At 47.2% G+C, this 22,372-nt stretch overlaps 1 protein-coding gene across 5 annotated transcripts in view; it reads left to right on the top strand.

Moving 5' to 3' along the window:
* The window catches only part of EFR3B (EFR3 homolog B), an 80,755-nt gene that overhangs the window by 32,394 nt on the left and 25,989 nt on the right, over positions 1-22,372 (top strand). For all 5 annotated transcript variants that reach the window (XM_032497148.1, XM_032497149.1, XM_032497145.1 and 2 more), the window contains exons 2-4: positions 1,520-1,596; positions 2,667-2,794; positions 10,606-10,756. In XM_032497148.1, coding sequence (XP_032353039.1) covers positions 1,520-1,596; positions 2,667-2,794; positions 10,606-10,756 — 356 coding nt within the window. The remainder of the gene's footprint in view (positions 1-1,519; positions 1,597-2,666; positions 2,795-10,605; positions 10,757-22,372) is intronic.

A 22,372-nucleotide genomic window follows, 5' to 3' on the forward strand; every position in this document is an offset into this window, starting at 1 on the left:
GGAGACTGAACCTAGAGGCCGGTCTGCAGCCGTGGACCTGTTTGGCCATCCTCCCCGTGCCCAGAGTGGGTGGGACCCCGGGGGTCCCTAGATATCATGAATCTGATAAGCTGCCCTCAGGGCGCCCCCCAGGACACACTCGTTCCCTAACACCCGAGTGTCCCCTGGAGCCCAGATTGAGGTCCTTCCTCCTCCTGGCATTGCTGCCTCACACCCCTGCCCAGTCCCTGAGAGCAGCTTTTCTGGCCACAGTAAAGCTCTTTGTGTGATTAAAGTAATTCCCATTAAAGTAATTCATTCTTTTTTGAATGATCCATAGGCTTGATCCTTCCAGGATCCATTTGCTTTTCAAGTAGACTGTTTGTACAAACAGAATTAAGCATTAATTGGTAGAATGAGAAGCCAATTATTTTTTTTGAGGGGGTGGACTTCCCAGGCTCCCAGACTCTTCCCTGCCACCTTCTTCCCTTCCCCAAGGCACACTGTCCCCCCCACCTCAACACACATAGTGAGTGTGCGGCTGGGATGTGCCAGGCGGGGAGTGTCTGCATCGGGAGGAACAGTTGAGGAAGAACAGTGGTTCCAACTGAAGACTTTTTATGGTGGGACCTAGGCTTGTCCACTTTTTATTTTCCCAAAGTTTGTCTTATTATCATTGATTTCCTACACCGTCGTTTCACAGCACCAGAATACAAAGAAGGAGGTCGTGTTAGTCTTCTAAATAGAATAGGTTCAGCTTTCTAGAAATGTACCACATTATACTCAGTTTTTCATTTTGCCCCAGACTGGTGAAAACTTCATGAGGTGGGGGAGGGCTGGCACTGAGAACCATCGACTGGTGCCCGTCCCCCCACCGGGCCCTCCAGCTCCCAAACACCACAGTTTTCAAACACCATGGTCTCGCAGCAGTAAAGATGTATTTTCAGATGTGAATAATTAATGGCCATGTTAATTTGTCATAGTTTCACATAACATTCTATAATGGAAATGGCCCCAGGGGAGAGGATGGTAAAGGAGATTGAGGACTGGAGTAGAAAAGAAGTGGGAGCCAGTGAGGGGGCAGGGTAGGTAGAGCGACCGCTCTTCCAAGCCGCATCTGTCTCCCAGGACACCGCGGGAGATTCTTAGGCTGCAGGAGGCACTTTTATATATAGTCTTGTCCCAGAGCGCTCATGCTTGTGTGTGTGTGTGTACATGTGTGTACCTGTGTGCATACGTGTGTGCATGCATGTGTGTGCTCTATGCCCTGGCTTCCTGAACAAATGCTGGTCTGCTGGCACTTGTGCATGATCCCTAAGCAAAAGACACCAAGAAGGAAAGACACATCTTGGAATGGGGGTGGAGGTGGGGGTGGGGAAGCTGTGGAAGGATGAGGCCCTGGAAGGATAAGGCCCTGGCACTCTGAGGGAGGGACCATTCTGTTTCCAGCTTGGGTTTGGTTTCTAACAAGCGGGGGGCCTGGTCCCCTCAGCCTGACCAGGGAGGCTTGGCTCACAGGTTTTTCTCATTGCTGTTCCAGGTGTGTGTGGCTGCTGCGGAGCCCTGCGCCCCAGGTACAAAAGGCTGGTTGACAACATCTTCCCAGAGGATCCTGAGGTGGGTCACATCTCCTGCCATCATCGTGCCTCTCACCTTCTCACCCCACACAGGGCCCTGGGGGCTGCTGCAATGGGAGGCAGGCCCCCCACCCCCACCCCAGGACCCACTCAGAGGAACCGAAACTGTGGCCACAGCCCTGGTCAATGGCCAGAAGCTGTTGGGAGCCTGAAGACTGAGAAGCTTTTTGGACCACTCTGAAGTCAGAATCTGCAGAGGGCTCTGGAAGTTTGTCTTGGCATGCTTTGTGCTGCTGCTGAACATCCTTCTCACTCATGTCTCTCTGGGTGATAGTTCCTTGAGCAGCCAGCTCTCTTGATGGTACTCTTTCCTGGCTGTTAAGTGTGAGCACTTCCCTTCTTGGGTTTTGGCTCTGGAGCCCACGTCTGCTCCGTGCTCCCTCTGGTGTCTGCCAGGTGTCGGGTGTGCACACAGGACACCAGGCTTCTTGGCTTCCAAGGCACCACTCCACAGTCCCGCTGCATTATGGGTTGTGTGGTTCAAAAATGTTGGGGTCTGATGTACTTGACTTGCTCTTGGGGAATCAATGACCGCTCCTTGATGGGTAGTGGAGAGTCCCATTTCCAGCATCCCCTGGACAGCTCCCTGAGAGCTGCAGAGCTGCCTTCTTCCTGCTCGTGTGTTGGTGTCATATATCCAATACATCTTAATTCCCAGTTGCTTTCATTGAAGCCTTGTCATCCATTCACACACACACACACACACACACACACACGGCCCTCCCTATACACACATGCATACATATCTACACATTCATGTACATATACACATACATGTGTAAATCCCTGTAGTATGCACACACACACATATGTACATTTATATCCACTATTTTTATTTATAGATAGCACACTTTGGGCTAAGTTGTGAGTTCCTGGTGAGCAGGAACTAGGTTTTAATCATCTCTGTATCCCTGAAATCATGCCACATATGTCTGTCACATATATGATAGGCACTCTGTTGAATGCTGGTTAAATTGAATGATCATTTCCCTTGAGACTTGAACTCTTCTAGCCATTGCATGGCCACCGAGAGCCTGGTCTGTCTTCCAGGATGGCCTGGTGAAGACCAACATGGAGAAGCTGACCTTCTACGCCCTCTCCGCCCCAGAAAAGCTCGATCGTATTGGCGCCTACCTCTCCGAGAGGCTCATCCGCGACGTGGGTCGTCATCGATATGGGTACGTGGTATGGGAGGGGGAGAGAGATTTTCAGAAACTATATAATATTATATTTTTAGGGCAAAATGTAGGATCCTTTTAGGAATATAATAGATCAGACTATTGAACAGCTTGAGAAAATGGGGGCTGTCACTGAGGAGTGCGTTCCTGTGCTCTTCCAAAAGGTCCAACGCGATGCTTTGCTAAGATTCAGGAAGAAGGGGGTGTTGGCTTCCTAGGAGCACCTCTCTGAGCATCCCTTTATCCCCCACGTCTCCATCCAGAAGCCCTCGCACACCATCTGGGGCCTTAAAAAGTTTGTCTAGCTCAGAATGTGCCGTTATCCTCATCAGACTCTTCCTGCCTCATTCAACTCACTGTCTTAAAACCCAAGAAGGAACCATCTACATTCTAGTGAGAAGACACAGTTAGTAATTTGTCCATCAAAAATACACTTAAGTGAAATAGTCATCAATCTTCTAAGAGGGAAGGACTTGCTATGTTTAGAAGAGAGAAGGAATCTTAAAGAAAATGACTGACCAAGAGATTTAATGGTTTAAAATTTTAAATATTTTGATATAAAAGAGAAACCATCAAAATGTAAAAGATGAACAACCAAAAGAAATATTTTTAAAAAATAAAAAGATTCAAACTCTTATATTAGTAGCATATAGCACATAAGGAATAGTGTGGGCTACTGAGACTTGAAATGGTTTGAGGCAAGAGCCCCAAATAACCAACTTACAGAAGAGGAGCTTGAACTGATTACAAACATGGGATAATATTTAACAAACCTATAATCCAATATGAGGATTGAAAAACTAAGATGCCACATTCACTTATCAAACTGATTTTTTTCAAGTATATCTAATTCCCAGGATTAACCCAGGGATGGCAAAATTAGAAGCATTGTCATACTTTTCTAGAATGAGTGCAAATTGATTGAGCCTTTCTAGAAAGTAATTTTAAGTATATGTCAAGAGCTTCAAAAACACTTATGCCCTTTGATCCAATAATTCTATTTCTATTCATGTAGCCCTAAGAATCAATCTTAAATGTAATCTAACTTTACCCACAGAGATGTTCATTGTGTAATGAAGAGCACTGAAAAAGTAGAAATAAATGTCTAATAAGAGGTGAATAGTTTAGTAAATTTTGGTGTTTATCACTTGGGGAAATACCATCTAGTCAATGAAAATGGTGTTTATAAACATACTTCACATATAATATGGAAACTGCCTTGAGTAAATGAAAAACAGAATTCATAATTCAAACACAGTGTTTAAATCAAGTTAAAAACAACAACAAATCTCAATGACTAGAAAATATAGTAAAAACAAATATGCCAAAATACTAAGAGTACTTGTTTGTGAGCAGTGTGGCTGGAGTTCTTGCTTTTTTTTTTTCGTTTTCCATCTACCTTTTTTGTGTGTTTCCTAAATATTATCTATTGAGCATGGTTATGTCCACAGTGAAACCAGTGAAGCGCGGGTCTTACCGTGTTTGCTGCCCTCCCGTCACACCACAGTTTGGGCAGGGACTGGATGAGGAGAGAACTCAAGACGTCCCTGGCGGCACTGCTGATGGGGCAGACGGAAGAGTAGATTTATGGCAGATGTTTCTAAGTCCCACTCGTTCTATTCTCCATGAAGCCTTTTATATCCATCCTCTACTTTCCTCTGCTCCTGCCTTTCTCCTGGTACAGACTCTGGATTATGGCGGTAGTCTTCAAATTGTTTCCCTGCTTCCCGTCTTTCCTGGTCTGGTCCTTCCAGATAATTCTGGTAGCCGTGATCTTTACAACACCGACCCAAAGCTACACTTTCCTGGCTCCTTCAGAATACAATTCAAGATTGTCATCTTGATTTCTGGGGTCCTCCACTACCTACCCCTAACTTGCCTTCCCCTAGCCCTGCCCACCTCACCTGCCGTGCCTGCCCTAGACCCGCTCCAGACGGACTAGCTGACGACCCCTCCTTGGCTTTCTGGCCTCTGAGCCTTTGCGGCACTCTCTCCCCTGGAGCCCTTTCAGCACCACCCCACGCCTACCAGCCAGCAGCCCCATCGCCCTCCAAGGCTCCTTCCGCCTGATGAGGAAGGTAGAGTGAGAACCAGAGTGTAAAAGTCTGCCTTGTGCTGACAAGATCTAGAGGTCCACACCTCGACAGGACCCACCAGCCATGCTTACAGCAAGCTATCCCGGGTGTAAAAGCAGGACCCCAAACACTTCATCTCTACGATCCCTTTATATAATAAAATTAGGTTACACGTGCAATAAAAAGGGCATGAGTATACTGTACATGCTGATTATATAAATTGCCTTGACATATTATAAAGCAGGCTTAAGCACGTTAAAATGACTTTATCCTAGACTGAACCTGAAACTAATATGCAAACAATAACATTAAACATTAAATGCTAATTTTGCCTGCCCTATCTGCAGCGATGGTTCTCTCAGTAAAAATGTCCTGTAGCCGCTTGGAAACATTCCACTGCCCTTACAACTGCAATTCAAAATTGGTATCGTTCTGTTAAAAATAACCATTGCAGCGTCTAAGTATTTAAAGTCTTAACAGCCTCACAGGGGGCTCTAATCATAAACGCTTGGAGAAGAAAAATCTGTTAGATCTGTTCTCCTATTCTCTCTCCTCTCCCTCCTCGTCTTTCCTTACCCGACGCCACAGTCATCATCACCTTCCTCGTCACTGATGGCGGCTTTGGAGGAGCGAAATATTCACACACAGGCAACCTGAGAAGCTGTCTCCTTGCTTTTGCAGGCGTCTGTGTTTATGGTTTGACCATGTGGGCATGAACCTTGGGTGTTGGACCCAGTGGCAGATCTACCCTCCTCTGCCCCATTGTCTCCCTGCAGAATTGCCCCATTCCAGATGTATGTGAACTCTGCTCATTTGTGTTTAGCATCAGGGGTGAAAAGCAAATGTGGGCAGAGAGAGGATAAGATGCAGGTTTCCCACGGTGTTGGTGCTCTGTGTGACTCTGATGGACAGTCATGTGCAGAGCAACAAAAAGCAAGAATTCCTGATATTTTTCTTCTTCCTCTTTGCCCTCTTCCCTTCCAGTTCAGCCCAGCTGCTAAAGCACCCCTAGAAACTCAAGGACAGGGGAGGTAACGGCAGTGCTGGGTGAGACTCAGGGTCAGTGGACAGTGACCACAGAGCAGTGACCACGTACAGTAGGCCACGTTAGAACCTGTCAGGTTCCCCAGTGCCTGAAACTGTGGAGGAAGGAGACGCCCATGCCAAAATGGGATGGGCTACTCCGCAAGGAGCCTGGCCCTGGAGCTCACCTGGTGGGGCTCCCGAGGGATGCACAGTCCCCAGAAGGATCCTGAACCTGGTAGGATGGAGCTGACCCTTCAGAAAGAGGTATCACAGGTTCCTACTAGATGAGGGGGTTCATCCTTCCCCACTTGGCTTAGGTCAGCCTCTACTTCTGGGCTCCTAAAACCCAGAAGATTCTGTCCAGCAGTGGGGACATGACTAAATATGTTCAAATTGCCCAGAATAAGAGGTTTTTTGTCTGCTGCTCTGTGAGGGATTCTTGGGTAATGACTGGCCCCACTAAAGCTGCCCCCTTTCTCTGCCTGCTGGTCCCCATCTCTGACCCTGGATCTGCCTTTCCTCTCCAGTGAAGTCTGGGTCCCCTTTCCTGCAGGGTCCTAGGGCCACTCCTGACTGAGTGAACGGTGTTCAAGCAGAACCAGCAGCCTATTCTGGGATTCAGTACAAGGTACTTCCTGCCTCACTCCTAAGCATCAGGCCCCCTGTGTATTTTCCTCACCTTCTACCTTGGTTGGCCCATGACCCTGAGTTCCTATTGTTATAACCTGCCCAATGTCCTGGCCTGACCTTGGTTGCAGCCCACGGATCCCGGTCCATCCCATATCCCTTGGGTTCTGCCTTCTTCACCTGCTGGGTGAAGCTTTATGAGTGGACCCAGAACTCTTGGTTGTCATTTTCTGCTGTGGTCCGTCACCTGCTCTTGCCTTCTCCCTTGGGCCCCTGCAGTGGGCCAGTCCTGACCAGCGACTTCCTGACCCATCCTGCTCCAACAACCCAGTCAGGCCAGTTTCTCAGACCTGTTATGACATTTGACCCCTTTCAGGTCACCAAGCCCAGTGGATATACCCCAAGAAGCCTGTGCTCTATTCCCTTTGGGAGTACAGACTTCACAGAGAAGACGTGCCCAGGGAGATTATGGTAAGATGGACCAATGCAGCAAGCACTGGACTAGAAGGGTCCAAGGTCCCATTGATTTCCAACCTTCTAAGATACTTTGAAAAGTTCAAGTTCATAATTACAATCCTTCCATCCTTACTGCTGGGATCAAAGATGGGGGTTGAAGGAGAGTGTATTCAAGAAGCAGGCCTTAAACTTTGTTACTTCTCAGTTTCACGTCTACCATAGTTTTTATTTTCCATCAAAATTTCCACTCCTGGTCAGAAGCCAATTTTCCCCCCTCTGGCTAGGAAAGGATGGTTTTCCTTATCAGGATATTCTGGGAATTTTTTCAGGAAAAGGAAAAGCAGCAATCTAAGCTCTGGGGTTTGGGGGGGCCTTCTAGTTTCTTCTCTTGCCAAGCCCCACCCACCCCTTCCTTTCCCTCATTTAAACTCTGTAAAATAATGGTGAAACCCTTCCTACAGAAGGGTGCTGGGATGATTCCTAAAAGAAGAGAATTCCACAGTGCCTGTTCTCATTTCCCACCCGCCGTGTTTGGTTGCCGGAAAGTGTCCGGGTTCCTCTGCAGGGAAAACCTGTCCCTTTGCAAGGGCCCTGGCCCAGGCTGCTTCCCCAAACCTGCAGGAGTCAGTCCGCTTCACAGCCTGCACAGAGGACCAGAAACATGCTGGGACTGGGTCTGCAAAGCACAGTAGATACCCTGGACGGGGACCAGGACAGCCTGTGAAGGGCAAGGCCATCGTGAAGCAGGACTGGCCGGCCCTCCAGAGCAGGAGGACCATGACTCCAGTTCACCAAAAGAGCCCAGAGACCCAGTGTAGTCTTTGTATTTGAAAGACACTCTGTAGACAAGAACATGATTGTGACCAGATCCATTTGTGAATATGCCCAGAGACAGCTATTTAATAATATTTTAAATTTTTTAATTTAATAATAGTTGATTTGGTTCCTTTAGGTAAACAAAATAAACATTTTACCGAAGTAGAAAGGAAAATTTCAGAGTAGAAAGGCTGTTTTTTAATGGTTTCTTGGTAGAGAAGTTAGCCCAGAGGTCCCTAAAAAATAGTATCTGATGTCTTTTAAAAAAAAAAAAAAGGCATTTAGAAAACATCTCGACTGCTGTTATGTTATACATTTAAATTTGCAAAGCTGGCTCTTGTGCGAGGCAGTTTGGAGACACAGTGTCTGAAATTGAGTGGCTGCTGCAAGCTGTGTTGTGAAGCCTGAGTCATGACCTTGTATCTCCAGAAATTGTCCTGTCGTCATGCTTTCTGTGCTTTCTTTTTTATTTAACCAAACTTTGTTTAAAAAAAAAAAAAGCAAAGACAAAAAAAAGACAAAGATGAGCTAATCAAGAATTTTGTGCTATCTGCCTCACCTTTGACGATAGACATGATTTGGGTCAAGACACAGAGAAGAGCAAATCTTTTCATTCATCCTCTTTGGTGTACGTGGCACATGAACCTGGCTTTAGAGCATCGGGCAGCTTTAACATTGGAAAAGCCCATAGTGACAGCTCTACCGTCTTCTTTAAGAGTAGCCTTTTGCTACTGCTTTGACTTAGAGGCATCAGTCTGACTCCTTAGCAACCCAGGTATCTCCTGTGATGGGCACATGAGCCTCACCCCATGTCCAGGAAGTCTTGCAGCAGTCTCTCCTCTGGCAGGATGGAGGCATCTTCAGCCTGACTTCTCTTTCCTGTGAGGGCAGTTACTTGAGTTGCTTTGGATTGCTCAGGATTCACTTTTATTTGTACCCTCGGGTTTCTAAAGCACTCCGCAACCTGCTTATCAGATACGTGGGTTATTTAGGGTATAAAAAGGCATGGTGGCTCCAGCAGTATGGAAGTGTTTTTTTTCTCTCTCTCATGCAATAGTCCAGGCAGGATCAGTGGGCTCTGCTCCATGAGGTCACCCAGGTGCTTTCACCTCTGACTGTCCAGTTGCTGCCACCCTGCAGCCAGCAGGAAGAGAGGACGAGGAGGGCTGGTGTTGCTCACCTCACTCCCCTACTCTGCTCCTTTTAATGGCAACATTTAAATCACGTGGCCTCAACTAGCAGCACGAGAAGCTGGGGAATGTTCCCACTGAGCAGCCACAGCTAGGCAAAACTTCTAAATTACTAGGGAAAAGGGGGGGGGGGAATAGATTCCTGGAGAGACATCTAGCATTCTGCCCCAGACACCTAACTCCTTAATGAAAACTATAAAAATTTTAACGAGAGCAGTTTTGCAGAGGCTCCCTTATTAGAAGTTATGTAAGGTAACCTTTTTCTGTGTCTGTCTACCTAGTTCTCTTTAGACTGCAGATGCTTTGTAACTGGTGGGGTGCACCTTACCTGACCGTATGCCTGTTAGGTCACTGCCATGGGACATATATTGGGTTTGAGCTTAGACGTGCATTCCTAATTCTCAGTAGGAATTTGATTTGTGGCATTTTCCTTGGGATTTAAGAGAGGTGTTGGCGAAGACGATACTTGGGAGCTGTCCTGCAAAGGCTGGTCTGGAAAGGACTGGGTCTTTTTAGCATGGAGAAGACAAGGACAAGGAAAATAAGATAGTTGTTTCCCAGTGGTTGAAGGGCTGGCAGGTAGGAAAAGGGTTCAGCCCTCTTTTTCGCTGCTTCTAAAAGTAAAATTGTGAATTAGGATAGAGATTATTAGGGTTTGCTTGAAATGTGAAGAAGTTTTTATTTGGTTGTCAAAAAATGGGATGGGCAGATGTAACTGGTAAGCTATTCTCCGTTGGGTGTTTTGTCTTCCCAGTTTCTGAACGTATTCCCTCAGGTTTTAGACTTTAGAAGAATTAAGTAGTTAGGGACTCAGAGTTGACACAGAGTACCTTCTTCATAAGGAGAAAAGAATTTTTATTCTGTGTCTATCTCATCCTCCAGAGGAAAAAATGCTCCCCGGGTAAGTGTCACCAGATACGGTAGTGCTGTCAACCATTCTGTTTGCGCAGTGCTTCACTGCAGAACTTCTGAGGGCTTCAAGTGCAAAACTTGCAGTTTGATGTTCCTTAGCCTTTGCAGTCTGCTCACCCAGGCCACTTCACACTTTCTGCAGAAAGTTCTTCATTCCCTCCCCACTGGAGCCTCCTTCCTTCTTTGGAACCCTCGTGGGACATCGTGCGTGGTTTTCTTGTAGCATTTCCTATTTTCCCTTTAGAAGAGACATCCGTGTATCCATCCAGCTCCAGACTCCTTAAGTTGAAGGACTTCTTCACACCTGCACCCCTGCACTGACTAGGACAGAGCTTTTCCTCAGCAGATGCTCAACAAACACTTCATGACTTAGATTGAGTAGTTCTCTGATCCCACTGGGTTTGGGTTCAGAAGTTGCTCTTCAGGGCATCAATCCTCTCTGCTTGTATTTACTCATGAAATGGTATACCTTGTCTGTCCTCATGTTCATCTATAAAATAAAGGGCTGAATAAATTGGCCTCTAGGCTTCCTTCCAGCTCTGATTCATTCTGATTCTCTGTGCTGGGCCGGAGTGGGCACTTGTTGGAACAGCTCTCCAGACATTGACAACCTGTGGAAGAGCTGCGTTACCTGGAGGCTGCCCAGCTGGTGCAGCGGGGGTGGCGTGGGCGTGAGGCGGAGTGATGGCCATGGTGCTACTTTCCCCAGGTACGTGTGCATCGCCATGGAGGCCCTGGACCAGCTGCTCATGGCCTGCCACTGCCAGAGCATCAACCTCTTCGTGGAGAGTTTCCTCAAGATGGTGGCCAAGCTGCTTGAGTCGGAGAAACCCAACCTGCAGATCCTGGGCACCAACTCGGTAAGGAGGCCCAAGGGGCTCTGGAGGTGGGAGCGGTGGGGAGAGGCGGGTAGAACCTCTGAGTCAGCATTGTTGTGATCCATTCCAATTTGGTTTCCGATTTCTTTTTTTAACACATAGAAAGTATTTATTATGACACTATTCATTATAGGTGAGGGAAAAAGTTTCTTGGTTTCTGATTTTTAAAAATGATTTTCCCTTAAATAATTTTCAGTGGGGCCCCCATAGATATAAAAACAGAAAGGGAGGTATACCTTTGAGAGCAAGGGATGCCCGGTGCCCTCCAAGCTCGGCCCCTGTCTCCATGGGGCATACTTTGAAAGCTGTCCAGGTTATGCTTCTTTCAAAGATAGAATAAACTGATGTTCGCAGGACAGAGGCATCAGATAAGTGGAAAGATCACGGGGAAGCAGGAGACAGGGCTTTGGGCTTAGTTCTGCCCTTTCCTAGCTGGGTAACCTCGAGCCGGTTATCTTTCATGGGCCTGTCTTTTCAGTGATACCATGAGCAGATTGAAGCTGGTCCAAGCTCTGTGATGCTGGTCTCAGTACAAGTGGCTGCTCTCATGAAGGGGGCTATGGTCTGGGGAGAGAAGAGCTAGCAGATGTGTCAAGAACTCCCAGCTTCCATGCATCTAATGTACTTGAACATCCTGATTGCTTTCTTCAATTTCTTGCCCTCTCTCCTGTTCTCTCCTCTTTGGAGCTTACTTTCAGCTCCAGGTCTTCAAGCCACTTGGTTTTAAAAGCCCTGACATGCAACGATTTTACAGAGATCATCAGGGAAAAAAAGGTTTAAGGTTTGCCTCTCAGCCTTCCCAAACTGACTTTTCTGAGTGTTTATTGCACAGGTCACAATTGCTTTCCTGTTCTGCTTCAGTTGATTTAACCTGAAGATAGTATTTCAGCTTTCCTTTCAAAGACCAGAAGTAACGACCTATTCCTCTCTCCTTCCTCTCTCCCTGAGCCAGCTGCCTTTGACAAATTACATATACTGTCACCGAGGGTAAAGTCTTTTGTCAGGTTGCCCTGGCAACGGTTTCAGATACTGTTTCACTTGCCCTGTTTAAGATAACTATAGTCTAGAAGAGAACATCTGAATGGAAAATAAACCAGTCTTCATGCGGCCAGAGGGCACCTCCCTAGGGGGGACACAGAGGCAGGCGGCTGCCAGCTCTTGCTTTCCCTACGGCACATCCTGGCCCAGGAAGGCGTTTTGTTAGCTACAGCCTTGAAAATTCAGCATCCTGCAAATTCCTAGAGTCCCCAGAGCAGTGAATCACTGCATTAGCAAGAGGGCGAGTTGATTAATGATTACTGTACTGCAGACAGCGGGGACAACATAAGGACAGGTGATTATAAGTAAGTTGAGTCAATAGATAATTGCATTAGATTCAGAGTCCAGCTTTGGAGGCAGCCTTTGCTAGTGGCGTCTCTCAACCAGCTGCTCTTTCCAGTCCTCTAAGCCTGGGACCTTCTATCTTTCTCTCTTCTCTCCCTCCCTCCCTCCCTGCCTCTTTCTTTCTTCCTTCCTTTCTTTCTTCCTTCCTTCCTTCCTCCCTTCCTTCCTTTCTTCCTTTCTTTCTTTCCTTCTTTTCCTTCTTTCCTTCTTTCTTCCTTTCTTTTCTTTCTTCCTCTCTCTCTTTCTTCATCCTTAATGGATATTTCTCCAACTTGTACTTGGCCACCCCAAGGACTGAGACTGTGCTGAGACTTGTCACAAAAAGTCTATTTTGTTAATACCATTCCTGCACATTATATGCAGTAAAGTATAATTTTTAGAATTTAAGTGACACTTTCAAGTCTAGTGAGAATATCTGAACCTGGATAACACTTTGGGACCAGGAAAGTCAGGAGAAGATGGGGAGCCAAGGCCAAATAAGCTCAGTTATTTGCTTAGGGATTTGCTTCTGGACACCTGACTCGCTGCCTGACGGGTCCAAGTGTGTGTTTCAGGACAGTGCAATGACCGTGTGTCCTGACCTTTTGAAGTCATTCGCTAAAGATAACTGAAAATACTCATTTTGAGAATGCCAAGGCCTTTTACATAAACAATCTATTATATCAGCCTAGAGTTAATCATAAAATATCACAAAGGGTCATGGATTTAAAGTTTGCGCTTTCATCCCTACTTATGTAAAACTTAACTTATCACAACTTATGTAAAAATTAACTCAAAATAGATCAAAGACCTAAATATAAGAGCTAAATCTATAGAACTCTTAAAAGAAACTTTAAGTGTATATCTTTTTGATCTTGACCTTGGCGATGGATTCTTAGATATAACAGTGAAAACAAAAGCAACAAAAGAAAAAATAAGTAAATTTGACTTCGTCAACATTGAAAACTTTGGTGCATCAAAGGACACTATCAAACTGAAAAGACAACCACAGAATGGGAGGAAACATTTACAAACCATATATCTACTAAGGGTCCAGTAACCAGAATATGTGAGAAATTCCTGCAACTTAACAACAAAAAGGCAACCCAATTAAAAACGTGCAAAGGACTTGAATAGACATTTCTCCAAAGAAGTTACACAGATGGCCAACAAGAACATGAATCGATGCTCAGCATCACTAATCAGTAAGGAAATGCAAATCAAATCCACAATGAGATGCCACTTTACACCCACTGATGGCTGTACTAAAAAAATTCCTATAAAATGACAGGTCTTGGTGAGTATGGATAAAGTTGGAGCACTTGTACATTGCTAGTGGAAATGTAAATGGTGTAGACTCTGTGGAAAACAGTTCAGTGGTTTCTCCACGAGTTAAACATATAGAATTACCATATGACTCAGCAGTTCTCCCTAGATACATACCCAAAAGAACTGAAAACAGATACTCAAACACTTGGACACTAATGCTTAGAGCAGCGCTATTCACAATAGCCCAAAAGTGGAAACAGCCCAGAAGGTCACATATTGTATGATTCCATTTATGTGAGATATCCAAAACGGGTGAATCCATAGAGATGAGAACAGATGAGTGTTTGCCAGGGACTTGGGGAGAGAGGAATGGAAAGCAACTGATTCATGACTAATAAGTGGGTTTCCTTTTAGGGTGATGAAAATGCTTTAGTTGGAAAACATTGTGCAGGTATTAAATGTGTACTTTAAAAGGGTTGATTTTCTGTTTTGTGACTTTTACCCCGATTTCAAAAAATGGCCTTTTGATCTCAGAGTAGCCCACTGACATACAGGCATCATGTTTGTGCTGCACCACAGCTTCAAGTCCAGCACGCTCAGAGACGGTGCCACAGTGAGTCCCTGAGGAGGGGAGGGCAGCTTCCTGCAGCACGCTGGGGTGAGAGGGGGTCCTGGGGCTCTCCTTCCTGGGGTGACTGGCCAAAGGCTCTGTCCTTCCCCTCTTGTCCTCTCTCCCCTCTTGTCTCATTGAGACCTCACCTCCCCAGATGCCTTCTGTTATCTCCCAGGTTCAGCTCCCACTGAGGTGCCCTTCCTGGCTTCCCCACCCCGGACCCAGTGGGAACCATACTCTGTGTCCACCTGCCTTCACCTCCTGGTCCCGCCGCAGCCATGCCCGCCTTCTCCGCCCCATCACTCTGCTCAGAGAACCGCCTCAGAACCACACATCGTGAAGCTGGGGCCACCACAGCTCCATGCTTTACGTTTGTATTGGGGCTTTCAGGGCAGCTCCCTCTCCATTCATTGGCCACACCCTCTCTCACCCTTTCAGTGGTCCCTGCAAACCTTCTGTTTTCTCAAGTGCCTTTGCAGATCTGCTTCTTCAGTCTCAGAGGTAGCCTGGCCTTCTTCTGCCCACTGAGAAAACAGGGGCTGTCAGCTAGGGGTCCCTCACCTTGCTGCAAGCATCCTTCCCCAGAAAGGCTCCTTCCTCCTCAGGAACTTCCCTACAGCCCTTATTTCCTTCTCCGTGCCTCTGCCCTTTCTCCCTCTCTGGTTCCCTCAGTCTAAATAAAAGTTCAGGTCTCTTCCGCTGTAAAAAGAAAGAAAAAAGAAACAAACAACAAAGAAAGTTAGTCTTCATAACTGCAAAATACCCTTAGCTCACCTGACAAAACTAACAATCATTCCCTGATTTTCTTTTTTAATATTTGGTTCAAATTCAGATTTCCCCAAGTAGTCCCACATTGTCTTTTACTGCTGTCCTTCAAATCAGGATTCAGTAAAGACCATGTGTTTACTTGGTCTTCTGTGTCTCTTGTGTCTCTTAACCAGACCCAACCCCTCTCCTGCCCCTCTTTGTTTTTTGTGACATTGACCTTTTGAAGAGACAGGGTCACTGGCTGTGTCTGGTTGTTTCCTTGTGGTGCCCTTCGTTTTGCTCTCCTGTCTTCTGTACTTCCTGCAACCTGGAATCTGATCTGAAGGTGTGATTGGATGCAGTTAAATACTTTGGGCCGTAACACTTCCAGGGCGGTGCTGGGTACCACGCTGAGCGTCAAAACAGGAGTGTAAGTGTCTGGTGCCCACTTTTCTGGATGCTAAGTGTGATGATGCCAGGTTCAAGGGGTGACAGCCAACTGCTCTCCATTGTAAATATACTTTTTGGTCTTTGCAGTTAGAAATCTGTGGAAACCATGCAAAAAACCCATTCTTTACTCATTTTTTAGCTGATGTCTTTATCTTTGGTGGCATTGCTCCCTGTTGATTGCACCTTCTTCATACTTCCTTGACGTCCTGGCCTTGTCACCCAGCCCTTCCCACCTGGTTCATCCTTCTGAGTTTCTATGGTTAGCTGAATAATGGTCCCCCAAATATGTCCACATTCTGATCCCTGGAACCTATGAATGTCACCTTATAGGACAGAAGGGACTTTGAGATTATGATCATGTTGAGGATGTTGAGAAGAGATGATCCTGTATCATCCAGGTGGACCCTCTGTACTCACAAGGATCTTTATAAGAAGGAGGCAGGAAGATCAGAGTCAGACAGAAGGTAAGGATAGAGAGAAGGAGATTTGAAGATGCTCCTCTGCTGGGCATGAAGATGGAGGAGGGGCCATGAGCCAAAGGATGTAGGTGGCTTCTAGAAGCTAGAAAAGTCAAGGAGACTTGCTTCCCTGGAAGCATCCAGAAGGAAAGCAACCCTGCAGACCCATTTTAGCTCTCCAGAACTGTAAGGTAATATAAAATAAAATAAAGTAAAAGAAAAGAAAAGAATAAAATTGTGTTGTTTTAGGCCACTAAATTGTGGTAATTGATTACGGCAGCAATAGGAAACTAATATGGTTTCCTGCAATGACTGTCTTCCTTTATGCACCCCGAAATGTCTGTGGTCTCCAAGGTCAGGGCTCCATCCTCTCCTGTATGCTCCCTCTGGGCAATTTCATCAACTCTTGTGGTTTTAACTGTCATCTATAGAGTAGAAATTCTCCCATCTCCCACCCCAGTGTGGAAATCAGCACTACTGGAGACCAGCAGGCTAGAGGTGGGTTCCGTGAAGGGAGGTTAGGGTAGAACTGAGAGGCCAGTGGGGGTCATCAGCAAACGATGGGATCTTAGAGCAGAGGCAGCCGGTGCTTCCCTAGGTCCGCACTTCCCAAGTGCAGGCCTTAGTGGCTAGTACATGGGGCTACCTGGGACCAGAGGGATCACCTTCTCAGGCAGCAAGACTGGGCTTTCCCAGGGGTTTTTAAAACCACGGTCAGTTTCGCAAAGAGTCTTGAAGGAGGGAGGGCATAATATGGATAGACGGGAGAGGACATCCTAGGTCTAGGGAACTGCTGCGCCTTGGCTGGCCGCCAGGAGATCTGCAGGGCATGATCCTGTCCCTGCAGGACTGTTCCTCTGACTTGAGTAAAAAATGCCCTCGGGAATCACTATAAACAAGAGTAGCTGGGAGAACAGGGCAGGGGTGTTAAAGTCAAAGTTACGAGCTTTACAGGCTCTATCCCAGCTAGGGTTCCACTTGGTGCAGCAAAACAGCAGTTCCCCTTTCTCCTGCTGTAGGCAAACACAGCGAAAAGGCCTGCAGCCCTACATCCATGAGAGAGCTGGAGTTCGCTCTAGGCCCAGGATTTTCAGCTGTGGTTCTGTAGTTGATGGCAGGAAGTCATGTGGCTCAGGACGCCCACCTACCAAAGAGGGAAAGGCTGACTCCTGCCTGGGGAGACTTGGCTAGCGCTGAAGTGAGGCTGACCAGCTCAGTTTCCATTTTCCAGACCGGGGGAGAGCTGGTTTTGCAATGTCAATATTTGGAGCTTGCTTTCTCTCTGTTGACCCAGCCCCTTCGTAACCCTCAGTTTTCACAGAACTATGGCTCCTTCCTGCCTGTGCCGGAGGGTTGGCGATCTCCTTCAGCAAGCTTGGCACCTTTGTTGTGGACAAAAAGCTGCAACTTTGATCTTGAAAGGGTGGCCCTCGCGGAGCCCATGGCCTTTGAAATGTCACATCGTCACAGTCTTCAGTTTGTTGCTATGGAGACCTTCCTCATCATTATGCTATCTTTAAAAAAAAATAAAACCCCTCAACTTTATTATTTCACAATCTCGTGCATGAGGCAAGTAGCATTTTAACAAAAGCCATTTGTAAGGTATGAACTGGCAATGGTAGGGGTGATGTAGACAGGAAGTTCCTGCTGTATCAAGCATTTAAAAACATTAGTGAGTCACACAGGTAAATGGGCCCAGTGAAAACTCATGGAGTGTTGACAGCAAGCCACAAATCCACTGGGGGAAAAATGAGGTGGCAACTCTTCACTGTAATGGGCTGGTCATCCCAACCCTACAAGGCAGCTGCTCTTGTCAGCCCCATTTTAGAGGTGGGGTGATTGAGGCACAGGGAGCTGAAGTAACCTGCCCTAGATCAGCCTCCTACTAAGTGGGAGTTTGGATTCAGAAACGCAGCCTGGCTCCAGACCTCTTCTCATAATCGTAACACTATTCTGCCTCTAACACGAGAGATGAAGTCTCTACTTTAAGCCCTAGAGCCTCACCTCCATCTCAGCCAGGTTTTAGTGCATTTCTCAGGTGGACTCCCGCAGGGGGTGTGGTCCCTTGAGCAGGGTCCCCATGAAGCAGCCCAATTTGATCCTCTGATCCACAATTACCAAAGTTTCCATTTGGGCCTCCTCCTGCAGCCCTGGAGAACTCAGGAGCAGCTTGTGGTGGGCTCTCCCTCAGAGCTGCCCCAGTGGGGACACTGCAGGCCAACGTTCTGTGACCAGGTCATCTGGGCGGGTAATCTGTGCTGTTGCACTTCCAGACTCAGGGAAGGGAAGCTCCTCCCATCAAGCTATGAAACCCAGGGTCCCCAAAGATGTTCAGAGATCCTGGTACCAAAAGGTGCCTGTTTTATTAGTCCTGGCACCACCTGGGAGGTAATAAATGAGGGACACACCCTCTGAGTGGCGGTCTCATCACCAGACCTCATAATAGAGCAAGCATCTTACAGAGCGAGGCAATGGAATGAGCCTGGAGGCTGCAGTTCTGGGCCTCAGAGATGGAGCCATGGCAGGGCCAGCCATCTGACCCTTGGTTCAACCCCAAACCACCCCAGTTCAAAGGAGGTGGCCATCTCTTCAGCCTTGGGTGGCCTCGATTATCCAGGACATGGTTTCCCACACTTTGCCAACATACTGCTTATGCTTCTCCCCCTTAGCCTGCTTTGGGTCATTTTCATAGCAACTAGTCCAGCTTACCAGTAGAGAGACAAAGGACTTGGGGTCTTAGATGCCCTGCCCCAGAACCTGCAGGGTGGGACTTGGGGTGGAGGGTGTTGTTCAGAATGCAGATGCCTCGGTCCTACCCTCTGAGAGTCTTGTCCAACAGGCCTGGGGTGGCTCCAAAGTCTGCACTTTCCACAAGCTTCCCAGGTCATTCTGCTGCACATTAAAACTGAAAAACCACTGGTGGAGGGCGAAGAGCATCAGAGTATCGGAATCCCCGAGTGCAAGGCCCAGCTCCGCCTGTCACAACTCTGGTTAAACTGAAATAATTCAGTTTCTCCCTCCGAGCCTCAGTTTCCTCCTCTTCACAATGGGAGCAGTATATGCAGATCCTACTAAACTCCCTGGCTTGCCAAAAGTTACATCAGATAATGGATGTTTTGGTAAGCTGAAAAATGGCCCCTCCAAATATGTCCCAAACCTGCGAACATCACCTTCTGTGGAAACAGGGTCTCTGCAGAGGTGATCAAGTTAAAGATCTTGATATGGGGAGATTATCCTGGATCATCCAGGAGGATCCTACGTGCCATCTCAAGGGTCTTGTAAGAGAGAAGCAGAGGGAGATTTGCCCCAAGGGAGGAAACGATGTGAATACGGAGGCAGAGATTGGAGTGATGCAGGCTGGGGAGACTAACAGGGTGCGTGAACTGCAGGAGCCACAGAAACGTTTAATGCTGTCATTACTCAGAAAATAGGTGTTAACTCCCTCTTTCGCGTGTTGCTGCCATCCCAGTGTTAAAGATGGGGCATTGGCTCCTCCTGACGCAAAGTCCTGTGTCTCTAAATAACTTCCTCAAGGACCTGGGTCTTTTGAATGTTTTGAAAGCTTCCAACAGAACAAGGTATGAATCAAAACAAAGCAAACGTGCTGCCCAGTGACCATGTTTGAAGCTGTTTTTCTGGCGAAGTGGGGTGGACAGCGCAGTGAGGGGCATTCCTCCAGGCAGGTTGTACGCCAGGCACTGCACACATCCCCTCATTGACCCTGGTGACCACCCCGTGGCATAGGCCCTATCATCCCCATTTTACAGATGAGGAAATAGTGGCTCGGAAGTTACATGACCTCCCCAGCCGCACAAAGGACCAGAGGCAGAGCCAGGAGATGGGTGTCAGTGAGCCCAGCAGATGCAGGGGGCGCAGTCTATATTTAAGTAGACATTTACATGGACTCTTAAGAGCCATCATGTTAAAATCGAAATTTGAGAAGGAGACTCAAAACTAAATTTCCGGGGAAGAAGAGTGACACTCCAAGGATGCACAGAGTCACAGAAGAAAAGAGTGAGGGAATTTTCCAGTGAGCTTACCTGCTGGGACTGGCCCGGCTGGGAGAGACTCAGAAGCGACTGCTGGGCTAATCTAGAAAAAAGCCTCTGTGGTTCTAGAAAAGGAGTCTCCATGCATGTATTCTACCCTGCGTTACCTCCGTGGCTGTCACAGAATTTTCTGCTTTTAAACAGTGTTTGTAATCTCAATTTTAACCTCACAGCCAGGGGGCCCTAGTCGAAATACTGAGCGGCCTGGACAGCATGGCTAACAGCCGGTCAGAACAGACTGGGCCCGAATGTGGCTCTGGCCACGCCTGACTGGCCGCCAGCCCTGCTCGTGGCTCCCAGGACGGACGGGAGGAAGAGGAAAGTCAGAGCTGAATGTGAAGACGACTGGCTGTCACATCTGCAGAGATGAGGAGTCGGTTCAGAGAGGCCTCAGGGCAGGGAGAGGGGCTGGAGGGGAGGGGAGGTGGCCAGGCTGCCCGCCGGCGATCCTGCTGTGTTTCTCCAGTGTGAGCCTCAGACCATCTAGCTGGCGAACCCCCAGGCCTCCTCCAAGGCTGGCCCAGCATGTCTGGGGCTGGAGGCAGAAATCTGCGTTATGGAGCCCCCTGGACTCTCTGTACCGTAGGGTTTGGAAACCAGCGCCTTCACTCTTCCAGCCCTCTTGATAAGGCCAAAGTAAGGTCCCCCCACCACCCCCGGTGGCTTCTTCATCCTCTGTTTGTTCTCTCTGACAGTATCCACCGCCCCCATCCCCAGAGCAACTCTCCTGGGTCCTTTGGTCTGAGGCACAGGAGGAAGCAAAGAGCAGGAGGAAAGCCAGGAGGTTTTCTGGGCAGAGCTCAGGCCTGCTGTGTGTGAGGCCCAGGTTCCCCCTGCAGGACCCCAGGCAATTACATAACATCTGCAGGTCTCGGTCTCTTTGTCTGTTAAATGAGAAGAACAGTATCTCTGTCACTTAGTGTCATTTTAAGAAATGAAAGAGCTGATGTATGTAAAATGCTTAGGGTAGTACCTGATACGCGAATGTTCTAAACACCACTGCTATTAGCCCAGAAGCTCCTACGCCGCTGAACATGAAGTTTGGTTATTCATTCTCCTGCCATGCATTTGGGTCTACACAGTCACTGAATATCAAGGGGCAAAGTCTTTGATTGTTTCTCCCTCTTTATTACTGGCCTCTTTTCATTTTCATTCTTGTTTTAATTATTCTGTAATGCATGCACTCTTGCATATACGTAGGCTTATCTTAAGCTGCCTCATCATATTTGAAGTGGATACAGTATAAATAAAAGATGTAGTGACTGAAGACTGGGCAGCTCAGTCCACACATGGGAAAACCAAAACATGAGAGAAGTCAAATGTCCCACTCAGAGCTCGCCCCGCCAGTCAGAGGTAGATCTGCAGTTAGAAGCCCGGAGCTGCATGACCCATCTCAGTAGACCAACCAAGCCAGACCTCGGCCGTGGTGAGTGCAGCCTGGGAACATCCTGTCAGTGGTTACAAGCAGCGATGCACCCAAATTTAGCATCGGCCCCAGCATCAGCCTAAGTCCGTGTTCGAGCCTGTGGGGCTTAGGAGGTCACGTAGCCAACGGCCAGCCCTCTTACTGTTTCTGGAACTCCTGAGTTTTGTGTCTAATCAACTATCCTGTGATCGCATGGATTACCACTAGCCTTGTCTACGTAACCACATCAATAATGCAAGCGATGTCATCTGGATTTATTGCTAATATCAGAATACTCCTGTCCAAATACATGCACGCATTTTAGGTATGCCTCAGAAGGCAAGATTTCCTCATCTGTTCTGCATGTTGGGATTCTGTGAGTCAGCAGCAAACAAATGCATACTTATTACTGCAAGAACAAAACACTACAATAACTAATGATGTTTGTGGAAGTGGCTAATTTTCATCCACAAAAAGTTATGAGCAACTTTTAAATAGATGGGGCTGTAGATTGACAGTTGACAATGAATAAGATGAGAGTGCACTAACGAGATACTTTAGGAATAACTCTGTATCCTTTTTGAACCAAAAAAGATTTGTAAAAATTACATAATAATAACGAGGCAGAATAATGGAGAATCTATTCAAGGTCTAGTCTGTTTAGAGTTGTTTGTGGTATTAAATTTACAACAGTAAACAAAATAACCTAGAAGAATTATATTGCACTTTTAGTAATTTAACTCCACTCAGTCTGTGATTCCTGCTTCTCTGCGGGACTTGGTTGAAATCGAGTCCCTAGCACAGTGATGGCAGAAAGGATCCAGCAGCTGAGGATGCTGAGCGAGATGAACTGAACTGAAATGGCAGTACCTTTAAAATGTACTCAAAATTTTAATGTAATTGTTTTAAAATCAAATTTCAGATTTGTACTGATTTCCCAGAACGCATTTGAGGGCGGTGCTATATGCTTTGGCATTGGCTTTCGCTCAGTGTCAGGGTTACTCCTAACAACTTTTCAGCCTGAGTGTGTGGTGCAGCTCTGAATGTAAGAGGGTGCAAGAGCTTAACGGGCCCTCTTCATTTTCGCTTCTCCATCCTCTGCTCACCCAGCAGGGAAGGGCTGAGAAGGGCCAGGGGTTCCAGTCTTATTGTGTAGGTGGGAAAGGGGAGCAGGATTTGGAACTTAGAGCTCCTGAGTGTGCTCTGGGAGGTAGACCTGGGATGCATGGTTCCCAAGGTGTGTTT

This window comes from Camelus ferus, chromosome 15, assembly GCF_009834535.1.
Source record: "Camelus ferus isolate YT-003-E chromosome 15, BCGSAC_Cfer_1.0, whole genome shotgun sequence".
Classification (NCBI taxonomy): Eukaryota; Metazoa; Chordata; class Mammalia; order Artiodactyla; family Camelidae; genus Camelus; species Camelus ferus.